The sequence below is a fragment of the Harpia harpyja genome, chromosome 10 (assembly GCF_026419915.1).
Source record: "Harpia harpyja isolate bHarHar1 chromosome 10, bHarHar1 primary haplotype, whole genome shotgun sequence".
Taxonomy (NCBI): domain Eukaryota; kingdom Metazoa; phylum Chordata; class Aves; order Accipitriformes; family Accipitridae; genus Harpia; species Harpia harpyja.
Window position 1 is genome coordinate 18495253 of NC_068949.1, and position 12612 is coordinate 18507864.

Genomic DNA, 12612 nt, shown 5'->3' on the forward strand with positions numbered 1-12612 from the left:
TCCAGATAATAAAATTGGGGGAGAAAACAACTATGGAAAAGGTTAAGAGCATGGTTGTGCAAACACAACCATGCCATATGGGTGCACACCCCCCAACTGGTGCTATGCAAGGGTGCTAGATGTCTTCTCAATTCCATCTGCACCATCCAAGCCTGAAAACAGGAATCCAAGAGCATAAGCACGATAACAAAGAAAAGCGCAGAACACCTATAATAACAGGATCTGATACAGGCTATCCCAAGATAAATTTTCAGCAGCCCATTGGCCTGTCTAGGGTTATTACTAATACTGTGCTTATGAAGAAATAAAAAAATGTGAACTCCACAGCCTTAAAGTATTCAAATCTCCACTGCTTCTACTGGATGACTCCAAGAGCAACTCATACCCACAGAACCCTGGGAGAAACTGGAAAATTACAAACAATTTCCTTTTTTTTTTTAGAAAGTAAGGAAAGGAAAAAGAAAGCATTACCTATACAGCACTGCGACTAAATAAACAACGAGGTGAAGCAAAACTCCAACTACGACACCATAAGGAGGCAGGAGGGGTCCAGGGGTTGTCATGTCCGTGGGCCTGGCCCTGGGTGGACCCCGAGGGCTGACCATGACCCCTGAGGGGGAGAAAGGAGCACTCTAGCTCTAAGTCAGACACCAATATTCTCCAACCTTTGCCAGAAAGGATCGTAGTCTTCATCTTCCCTGGTGCGGTCCCTGGGACTTCTGTTTTTTAACACCCTGGAGTAGAGAATCTGTGCTGCAAAATTCATTGTAATTCCTGGTGCAAAGCAAAGTTGGGAGACTGCGAGCAGGGGACACACTTGCCTGTGAGAAGTGCCAGCCCTGCAATGCCTGGGTGGGAAACAGCGGGTGACGTGCTGTAAGCAGCTCTCCAGCACTGGCTGGGGGAGGGAAGTGCCTTTGAGAGAGATGGCTGCTGCTATTTAAAGAGATTATTTCAGAGGCCAACCTGTCCTTGTCAATTTGAGTCAGGGCCTGGATTATGCTTGGGTGACGCTCTGTTAGCAGGACACTTGAAGCTTTAGTTACTTACTGCTTAGCTGTAGAGCATGATCTAGACCTGCTGTAGGGCCTGCGATTTAACAGCATACAGTTGGGTAGGCAGAGGTGGCAAGAAAGGGATGCCTTTCTTCTGGTGGTTGAGTCACCCACAGGGATCCTCTTCAAGGCAGCACCAAGGGACACAGGTCTTCGTGTCTGAGGCGCAGAGGAGAAAGATTACTTCATTTGGGTCTTCTCTTGGCACAAGTCCTTGTAGCAGAAAAACAGAGATATCCAGATCATACAGATAGAAAAGATCATCTAAGGAAGAGACTACAGCAACGGATATGGAAAAAACCCATCTAAATCTGTTCTTCATTGCCGTGAGAGAGTATTAGCAAAGGCAGTGCCACACTTCCAGATGGGGATGGGAGCAGGGGGTCCTTCTGTGGTTCCTCTCCTCTGGTATACAGCCCTGATGGAGCGCAGGCTCCAGGCTGCTCTGGGACTGACCTGGTGTCCCCTTCCCGGTATCAGTGGTCCCCCAGTACCCTCTGCTTTCTGCTGATAGTGTACAAAATCTTAACCTCCAAGACAGAGAATAGGCACATCGTAAAATCTAACCCAAGCTGTGACCTAACCCTCCCCACAGAGTACCGTGAGAAATATTATAATCTGCTTTATATGGGAGAGTCAGAATATATGATCAAATAGTCTTCTGGGATCTTTAGGAAACTCTGAGCTGTGCTGCTGGAGCCTTCCCTACACTGGCGTGGCAGACAGGTGCATGCTCCCCTGACTTGATCAGTACAGATGAAGCTCCAGCTCACCATTTTTTCCTGTCTCTCCCACCCAAAACCCCTTGGTAGTGCACTGGATGTGCAGGTTGTGGAGGTGGCATGTGCTACACATGGCCACAACCCAGCAGCACGCTGCTGCCAGGAGTGAAGAGACAAAAAGGCAGTTGGCTGCTGCTAACACTTGCAGCTCTAAGCCAGAGTGAAGTTCAGGCCAACTTCACCGGTGCCCTGAAGCACAGAGAGAAGGTGGGTGGAGTTATTACTTTGCTCATAACATGTCTGAAGGGCAGTGGTGGGCAGGAAAGGGAACTTAAAAGTAGTGAAAATCGCAATGCCTACCTTTCGGGTGTCTGTGAGCCCAGACTGATGCGCTCAAGTCTTGACATGAGTTCAGCTCCTCACAAAATGAGGCCCTGATCTGTGATCAGTACTTGCCGACCACGCAAAACCAGTAAAAGGATTTTGGGGACCATTTGGCCAAGCAGTTGGAAACAATTTCACCAAGCTCTTTCAGGACAGAAGTACATGAAGCACTGAATTGCTGTCCTTCTAGAACACTCCCAAACAAGCAGCCCACTAGGGAAAAAGGATATTTGGAAATTTCTGCTGTAGATTTAGACCCACGTCAAACATTCATTCAAAGCCCTTACCTAAGTGTCTGCTGGAAACACTGGCTGTGCTGTGTCTTAGAAGGTACTGCATCACTGTTAGTTGCTGTAAGTTAACTGACTATTTTCTGAGCTGCTTATTTCCTTAATGAGAGAGAAATGGTTAAACACATGCTATTATTACATGTGTCTTCCTTTCATTCTTGTCTGCCAGACTTCATTGTCCCTACTAGGTTCTTAGGTTTTGTCTGCCACTTCACGTATCCACCTTCACTATCCGTGCATGCAGAGAGGATGGCCATACAGCAGTCCTGCTTTCTCTTTCTAGAGCAATTGGATTTTGTCACCTTTCACAGGCACTGGTTTTTTAGTATCTGTGTGTCTTCTCTAAGACATCTCTCTGTTGTTACTTGAATCCTTTGAATAACACAGGCACCTTCATCTGGGAAGTTAATCTGATCTCCTACTTCTTCCTAATATCCTTCTCCATGAGATTCCTATGTGTTTCCTTTGTCTTTACTAATGCAATTATTAGCAGGAGTTGGCATATCTGCTGCTGCTGTCCAAGAACCAGAACTCTCCAGCAGAAGGCAATATCCCCATAAAAGACATGTTTTAGGGGCAGTCTCACAGCAAAATACTTATGCTGGGGATGAACTTAAATACATATTTTATGCTTTTTGATTCAAGGTTTAATACAATTGAACTAGATTAACCCATAGTTTAACAGCTATTACAAAAACGATATGACGGAACTTACAGCTCCTTTCAGATTTCATTGCGTTTTCAGACATTTTTTCCAAGTAGAGCGCTGTGATTGTTAGAGGAGCTTTATAACTGACAAAGTGGATGCAAACAGTGAAAGACACAGCAGCAGGGTATCCGTTGCACAGCCTCCTTCCCACTGCTACCAAGAGCATCTAGTCAGGTGTGCGGAGGGAATCCAACCACTGTTACCTCTGGTGCTGTCTACTTAATTTACATCAAAAAGCACACTGGTCATGGTAGACCAGTTATACATTTGAATTAGTTGGCTATAAAGGCTACATCCTATTAGTGATTTCCCTGATACCATCTTCTGTCATTCCTTTTCAAACTGCGTGCCTCTGAATCAACTATCAGCAAGGGGTTGTTATCTGCTGCATTTGAAGTTCCCAGGATGCCCTCATTTCTCTCTGGTTTTGCACTTAATCAGCAAAAAACTTCTCTAGCGTATCGCCTTTTAGTAACCGATCAGGTAAACCTTTCACATATAATCTCACTCTCAGCTCTTAGCTAACAGACTGAAATATGTTAGTTTCATTATATTTATTAATCTTGAATAGAATCAAGCTAATCACTACCAGCAGACCAAAACATACGGAAAATTAAGTAGTTACCCACGTATCTAGGGATTGGTCCACTAACTGCTTGAAGATTTAAAAATACGCACCATAAGACTAACGAAAGAATTAACATGTGAACAACAAACTAGCTGTCCTGTGATAGGATGGGGTTGACTCTTTTGTGCCTTTTGCGTTGATTTGATCTGAGCTATAGCCTATTTGGAGACCCATTATCTAACTTCCAAATAAGCCAAACTCTTCAAATAACCATTTTTCTACTTCTCTTAAACCATGACCTGGAACAATTTAATATAGCCACTTCCAAACCTGTTCACAGTGCTTCAAAAAACACTACAACCACTGCAGGAAGGAAAAACTACCTTTCATCTTTGACTTTTTCATTTTATATGAGAGAGCGCACGTGCGAGAGAGGGCAAGAGCAAGTAGGTAAGATGTAAGTTGTAATTACATTGCTGGTATTGTCAAGTGAAACCCAACACAATTGCCATGAAACTGTCAAGGATGACACTAAGTTACAGGTCTTCCCCAGATCACATTCCTTTTCAAATCTAGAGTTTCTTACCTCCTCCCAGCTGCTCTTTGGTGGGTCCTAAGGGAAGAAAGCCAGTGCCTCAGTGCTGTGTATCTTTCCGAAGGTTTCATTTACATCTTCCATACTGCCAGCAGTGACACTTCTTGTGTTTGTGCGAGGAAATAATCATTCATATCTGCACAACTTTAGGCATACCTAATTGAGACCTCAGTAAAACTAGCCTCTATCAGGGGCACTGTGTATATATGAAATGTCATTTCTTGAGAAGTGTTTTTATCCACATTATACCATATTATTATCTTGTACTTCAATAATTTTGAGTAAAAAACCACCAAACACCAGTTTAATCAAGGGACAGAATTGAAATTCAGTGCTCATGTGCTAGTGTGTAGGATCAACAATTAGGAGTGAAAAGAAGTGGAAAATCCAAGTCTCAGAATAACAGTTTTACACTCGTCAGGTTGTAAATGACTGCCTGCCTTACTCCCTCAGTCACTGACACAAAAGCCATTACAAGATAGCATAACGTGGAAAGTAACAGCTGCTTCTTTTCCTAGAAAGCCTTCTAAACAAGTTTATGCTGCTTTTTCCCCAAAGTGAAAAATAAAATGGGACCATTTTGCCATGAAGGTGGAAAACAGTGCTTCATTCTCTTGCAACCAGAGAAAATTCAGTTTGGACAGCACTGGGAGAAATAGCTATTACCATTGTAAATAAAGACTTCATTGAATTACAGTACTTGAAAGACAGTTTTGAAGGATTAGCCAAGTTTTTCCCCACACTAAATAAAATTAATAACATTTCCAACCTCAGTGAGAACAGCATGGGTGGGAAGCGATAGTCTATCTAAAGCGGATAATTCTTTGCAGAATTTGATCAGCTGCAGAAAGATAGAGGGTGGAGACAGTCTGCAGTTAAGCCAAGAAAAACAATAAAAGTTCTTCAGAGAATAGCAACACAGAAAACCAAGATGATAATTTAGGATTATGCAATGCATTGATGCAAACGTGGTGGTAAACCACTGTAACAATCAGTATGGATAAACAAATATAAACAATTCAAAAAGAATCACCAATTAAAAAGAGAAGAAAAAGAACAAATAGACAACAAAAAGCTCCACATTTCCATCTAATTTAGCATACTAATTTCACTTCCATCTCAGTTTCTGCAAAAATCAATATTTATAAAGCAGACCAGGGTTTCAGCCCCCAGTGTTTCTATGTCAGATAGCAGCTGACCCATGGTAGTGAAATGTCACGCTCCTGTTTGTTATCTTTAGGGACCTGGAAAAAGACTGACAAGGTAGACTGAAATCAGTGGAAACAGATCTAGCTTTCTCAAGCTATATTTTGTAGTGGCTGAGAGAAAGAACAAGCATCAATTCAAAGAACACACCTGCTGGCACAAGAGGCTAGAGGGAAGCCTGAGTGTGCTTTGTGTAGTTACTATGCAGGACAGAGTGTATCTGCTTATCACATAGACATTTTGCTGAAAGGATGAGATATTTCTCAAGACAAAGAGCAAAACTTTACAGGTCCAAAAACTGTCTCCCGAAAATTGTATTTATATCCATCAGAGGTCTAATTCTAAGATGCTGAACCAATACATTTCAACAGCTGAGCAAAAACTGGGAACTCCAGCAGAAAGGTTGTGCTTTGCCGTTACAAAAAATGCACGCTCTCTACTATTGAGACTAAGTAACTGATAAGAACCAGCAAAACATTTTGCATTGCTATTTGGGATATTTAGGTCAGTTGGACTAGATGACCTCTAAAGGCCCCTTCCAACCCAAACTATTCTATGATTCTACATCGTGCTTTTCTCAAATCGAAGTTGTAGGATAACATTTTTAATACATGCAGAGGCAGTAAATTAGCATTGCAAATGCATGAAAGTATCCAATAATCTATTCAAATATGCTTAACGAAATGACATTAATTAGCAAAGGCTGTATCTAGATATCTTTGGGTAACAGGAGACACCTTATGTTATCACTGACTCCAGGCTTTTTGTCCTTCTGGGTCTAAAGCATTGGTCACGCGGCTGTGTTCACATTAAAGGAAAGGTGCACTGGCTGAAGCCCATGCAGCAAATCCCTGAAGAGACGTTTAGTTTGTCTGCACAGAGCACAGCGACTGTGATCAACAGCTTCACCTTCCACTATTTCAGACGGTGTTAGAACATCGGAGCGGCACCATATAATTTCAAAGTATTACTATAATCATTACCTTTATTTTCACTAACAAAAATCACTAAGCATTCAAACGAGAAGCGGCTGTGAGCCGAAACACAGATAGCTTTTTACAGACTTACTCAAAGCGATTCTGATTTGCCGCAGTCTGTGGATTAACTACTGCATGATGCTTTCAGAGGCTCAAAAAGCCTTTGAAGGTGTTTGCGATGTCACTGCTTAGATATCCAACAGCAGTGAAGAACAGATGATGGTTTCTGCCAAAATAAACAAACGCTTTGCCGGGGTGCCATACACCAGCCCCTCTCGGCATCAGTACTTACGCAAACTCCTCTGCTTCCCCGCCAGCCTAAGCAAGCTCAAGGTCAAGTACGTAACAGTTCAGGGCCTGTTCCTTTGGCCTAGACTCTCATTGATCCAAATCCTCCCCCCCCCCCCCCCCCCCCCCCGCTGTGCCTAATTAAAACGCTGAACTCTCGGTTGCAGTTCACGCTGTGCTGGAGATCAGCTCACCCGGACTGTACCCAGCCTGGCCCTCGGCTTTACCGAGGGCCGTTGTGGGAAGGGCAAAACAAAGGAGCCGCCGGAGCCGAAGAGAGGGCGGGAGGCGGAGCGGCTCCTGGGGTAACCTGGTGGCCATGCAGACAGAAATCCACCACCTCGCCGGTGGGCCACCCGTGAAGCAGCTCCCCGGCTGCCGGGTGAGGTTTCCCCACGCTAGCCGGCCGGCTCCCTGCACTCCTGCCCCTGCCCTTCTGCTGGGCCGCTCCCGACCACCTCGCCTCCTCTCTGCCCGGGCCTACGCTCTCTTTCCACCGACTCCATCAAGGCTGCGCAGCCGAGTCCCTCCCGGCGGTTGTTTCCTGGTCTCAGTATCTAACGCCAGCAGAACACTTTCCGCACCCTGGACTGCTGTAATTTCTTCTTCTGAGTTCAAACCAGAGGCTCTTGTCCTATCAGCTTCTCCTAATTCACTTTCCTAACGATAGTTTAAAGAAAAGAGATTACCTCAGAATTATTTATAGCATCCTGATGATTCACATGACTTCTCTATCCTCACTTCTGATGCTTCTTATTCCTTGAACACACGCAATGACCCCTCCGTTCCCCTTCCACGTTTTTTTATCCTCTAATCTTCCATTTCCTCTTTTCTCAATGTTAATTAGAAGAGACCTTAGATAGTCACCGCTGTGAAACAAAATCATCCCTTTGCTATTGTCTAGATGACAAGAAGTAGCATCCAAGAAGGAAAAAACAGCAAGCACTTACAGAAATAAAAATACAAAAATGACATAGATGAATATCTGAATTAAGAAATAATATTTCTGTTATTCTTACAATGAGTTCCAGTGGTGGGTCTGAATTAAAGAACAGTTAGGACAGATAACTTAAAGCATTTTACTACATCTGGACAGAGTATTGTAACAGATATTTTAATATACTTAGAGCCAACTGGTGTCTTAAAGCAAGGTAGTATGTCCTAAAATCTGGCATTAGAAACAGTATCCATGCTATCCAGATTTCCTGCAACAACTTTGTTTCGGGTGATAATTCTTGCTCTTAATGGTTTCATCCTTAACACTAACTAGAATATCCATGCAGATGCAGCAAACTAATAGCAGGTGTAACCACCATCAGCCTCCCCCCATAACACATATGGAACTGATCACACTTCAAGGATCTCATTAGAAAAAAATTCAAAATAAGGGCTGGAGGACAAGAATCCAGAGTCCACATCTGTTTTCTAACAATCTGAATTAATGCCCTGCCTCCAGAGCTTGTGGTGCATGCTGATCTTGTTAATCTATTCATTTGTTCATACTCTCACAAGGTTTTTCATGCCTTGGATCAACTTTTAATAGAAATTTTTTCACGGGCACTTCTCTTCCCATTCATGATTACACAATTTCCCTATGGCAACTACCACAAATTCTCCTATTAAATAGTGGCATTATGAAAGTATTTAAGTTGTCTTTTAATGCAGTTTTGCAGCTGGAATTAAGGAGGTGAGAAGCCAGTACCATACAGTAATAGCTAGCTGTACTGTTGGGGAATCTTGTTGGACAGGATCCACCGTATTATTAACTACGCAGACAGCACGATTAAAAAATTCATACACATGCTTGTTCAGTTTCTGCCTAGAAGCATGTGTTGGAAGCATGCCTGAAGAAAAATTGTAGCTAAAGATGTGAGGGATCTATAATAACAGGAATTACTACCATCCTGGTACAGTATTATATTTCCTCCAGCACACATATTTTAAAAGGAGTCTTAACCTGGGATTTTTACTACACTGGCTGTAAAATAATACACATACTGTAATTTTTCAGAGAAATGGCAGTGCAGTGATTAGCTTGGCTTCCCTCTCTGGCAGTCATTCTTTCCCTTGCATCTGTTCGTGACCTTGTGGTAATTAAGAGGAAAGGAGGATAGGCTGACTAGTAATCGAAAATGGGATTTATTTCCAGCTGTTTCTTTGTTTCGTTAGGTATCTCCACAAGTCACTCATATGGTAAATATTACCTATATTCAAAGGCTTCATATACATGGCTGATGCATTGCCTAATGGAGAAAGGTACACACATGTTAAGTAACACAGACCTCTGCTTTACTGCTGTATGTCATGACTTGTGTTCAGCAAGGTGCTATTCAACAGATTAAGAGCTTCTTGGATATTAGCTGCTCCTTCACAGAATGAAAATGTTGGTCCAGTTTCAAGTAATTATCTCATTTAATTGGTGTGGTTTGCAATATTGATCTGCTAAAGACACTAGCTGAGTAATTCTAATTTGGGAATAATCAAGTACTTCCCCATGAGTATTATTTTCTAGACTATTATCTGCCATGGACTCACAGATCTTTTTCACATTTTTATGTGACTCAAATGGGAGGACGTAAAGTTACAACAGCAAAGGGACACAGCCTTCCGTAATAGAAAATATAGCACATATTATCAGATCACCATGTGTGCAATACAAGACTGGGAGTCAAGAGTCTATTCCTGAGTCACTAATTTAGCTGGGAATATAGTTAATCCAACTTTGTTAGGACAATGTTTTTCCTTTCTCTAAAATGGGCGGGCACACCACATACCATATTTCATACGGCTTTCTGAGGCATGGCCAGGCTTCATAAAATGCATGAAATCTGTCAAATGAAAGGATCTAACAACTGGTTAAAAATACAAAACAAACTACACTGTTCACTAATATTCCGTGTGACCCACCTTTTCCTTCAGCTTTCTGATTCAGTTTCCTCACAGATGATTGCTCAGGAATCTGAAGCCACAGATGCAAAACAGCCTGAAGCCATCGGACGCTTACCTAATGCTGGCAAACAGAATCCAGCCTAGTGTGTTGGCCCCAAGATGACACAAGAGAGTCAATTCCTGTAGCTGACTCACTGTTGGCTTTAGGCGTAGTACAAAATGTATTGTTTTGAAGAAGGCTGGATCAGAGTTGTCTGCTCCATGACACATACATTTCTTAACTTCTCCAGGGAGGGTACAATTAGAGACAGAGCTGATCTTGACAGTACCTCAATACCATCAACCATGTGATCTATTTTTTTTAACAGTGTCAAAGATTATGCCTTTATGACAACAGCAGGAGAACTTCACACTTTTTGATGTCCCCTGCAAATCAAGGTGATAAAACACTAGTACAAGTTGATATATAACAGACTGGAGAGGGGATTGCACTGGCACGGAACCTGAAGGCATTCACACATTGAAGGCTGCAGCCCACAAGACCTGTAACACCAACTGAGGCTGCCCCATGAACAACAGAGACGTGGAGGCTCAGTGGAGGCTGTCAGGGATGTGGTGTTAAGAGTCACTACTATCAAAAGCTTTAAATGTCAATGCCTACTTCATTCTGGTGAAATCACCACTGCAAGAGCCCTTTCATCTATTCACTGAACAGATATGCTGGTTGCAGAGCAAGCTTGTGCTTCCCTTAGAAGCAGTCCACAAGCTGCACACTTGCTCTGTGGAAGTCAACCTCTCCAGGTAACAAAATTCTGCTTCCACATCTACCCAACTACTGTTTCAATCCAGCAGCCAGAAACTGAGTAAACTGAGTGAAAATAATTGACCTCTTCTAAAAGGATCATGAACCAAGCCTCATTTTACATAAGGTGTTCAACAGCCTCCAGGCAGCAAGAACTTCTGGTCATGAGCAGCTATAGCAGCTGTTAAGCTTGTGACGAGAGCCCAAGGAATCTCCACAGTCCCTAATGGACACAAATCCTCTCCCAGGGGCAGGTAGGCATGATGCATAAACCTTGCACTGATTTCATCATCCACCAGTGTTAAATCCAGGATAGAGATTACTCTCTTTCATTTCCTTCTCTTCGGTGTAAGGCGCTTTCTTCTCCCTACAGGGATGGGTTTTCTACCATATTTTTGTTTCCTGAAGTAATCTCCACTTAATTTTCTCTCTGTCTCACTTAAAGTCCCAAGGGACTGCAGTACAGTGCACTCCAGTCTTTGCCAAGTGTATGCTCAGCTATATCCTCTGTCAACCCATACTGCAGGATTTCAAGCCCAATAACAGTATGATCTTTTTCACATGGCACATAGTCCTAACACACGCCCTTTGTTCATTCTGTTCCTTCTCCCTACGCGCTCAGTGGGATCACTGTGCACTTATTTATTACTTTTGCCAAGCATTTGACGAGTCGAAGAAAGAGATACAGAAAGACTGCACAAAAAACCCCACTCCCCAAATAGACTTAATCCTTATGTTTGCTCTCCCTTTCACCAGACGCCTCCTGGCAAAAATTCACATCCCCATTCACTGGTATGCTTTTTTTGGCTGCTGGTATCTTGGGAACATCTCAACAGCTGGATTTTGTGCAAACCTATATTCATATGATCTCATGATATTCTCATATATGGACATTTCCAAGCTGAATGCACTGAAGAATGCTTTCTCTGATGGTAATCAGTTACTTTTCAGAAGACAAACAGGTTTGTAACATATTCTTTCTCTTCCTCTCAAATGTTCTGTCTTGCACTGAAAAATCTACTTTGCAATTTGATGATTTCTGTCACACACCCTGGATTTTTTGTACTTCATGTTGCTAGTTAAGTTGTCTTAATCTGTAGCTTCGTTCTGAGTATTTATAAGTAACAAAAGTAATCTTGGTTAATTACCTAAGACCATCAAAATTCTCAGGACAGCTAGTCCTACTGAAAACCAGAATACTACATGGCAGAAGTATTCTTTCTGGCTGTATTTCCCTGCAGTGGAAAGAGCTTCTCTCTCATTATAGAAACAACCCCTGGAGTATGATACTAGAGAAAACCCTCACTATTTTGTTTAGTTCTCCATGGCTATCAGACCAGCACCTCACCATGGTCAAACATAACACAATACATAAAAATAAGAAGCAAGTGCCTTGGAGGGACTGAACTGTTCCAGGAGCCTGAGAACAATTCAAGAGGAACTTCATGGAAATGTGCTGTAAAGGGGGTGAGTGACCTCGGCAGAGGTGGTCTGGAATTGAAATTGCGTTATTTTTTACAGTGTGTTGAATGGAAAACTGATTCAATGAATGTTCATTGCTTTTTAATAGTATGGTATAGAGGATGGCAGAGAGCATGCAGAAAAGCATCCACAAACAGGCTCCCTTTGCAATACAGAGAATGCATCGGGTGATTTTGCTTAAGAAAGGACAAGGGTAAAGGACAAACACATTCAGAAAACAGCAGCCAACTATTCATAAATATTCTTCTGCCCCTCAGCCTCCTCTCTCCAAAGCGCAGACAACATGTAGATAATCTCTCACTTCAAAAATCATAGCCTACCACGTCAGCATCTCATATTCAAACACAGAATAAAACAGAGAGTGGACTCACTGTTACCTGTCGCAGCTGCTCTCTAAAGACCCGTTTATAACAAAATTAAAATTCATATAATTTTTCACAGCAGGAATGATCAGATTTATCCTCAAAACAAGAATTTGTAAAAATTGCAGTACTGCTACATAGTGATTTAAGCCAAAACACCCAGAAAAACACCGCCACTCTAATTCTCATAGCCAATTTAATTTTTATTTCACAAAAATTTTAGCTTACTAGCAACAGCCCTGAAAGCTCAATACACACTGAGGTTGTTCTGTTTTGCTCAGTG

The 12612-nt window shown here is 42.4% G+C and overlaps 1 protein-coding gene across 5 annotated transcripts in view; it reads right to left on the reverse strand.

Moving 5' to 3' along the window:
• LOC128146927 (L-threonine dehydratase catabolic TdcB-like) overlaps window positions 1-1157 on the reverse strand; it is a 34158-nt gene extending 33001 nt beyond the window's left edge. For 2 of the 5 annotated variants that reach the window (XM_052798921.1, XM_052798920.1), the window contains exon 1: window positions 472-917. In XM_052798921.1, coding sequence (XP_052654881.1) covers window positions 472-605 — 134 coding nt within the window. In that variant the 5' untranslated portion in view covers window positions 606-917. Of the gene's footprint in view, window positions 1-471; window positions 918-1050 lie in introns of those variants that run through there. The other 3 variants (XM_052798924.1, XM_052798922.1, XM_052798923.1) reach the window with 3 other exon arrangements.
• Window positions 1158-12612: the final 11455 nt, after the last annotated feature.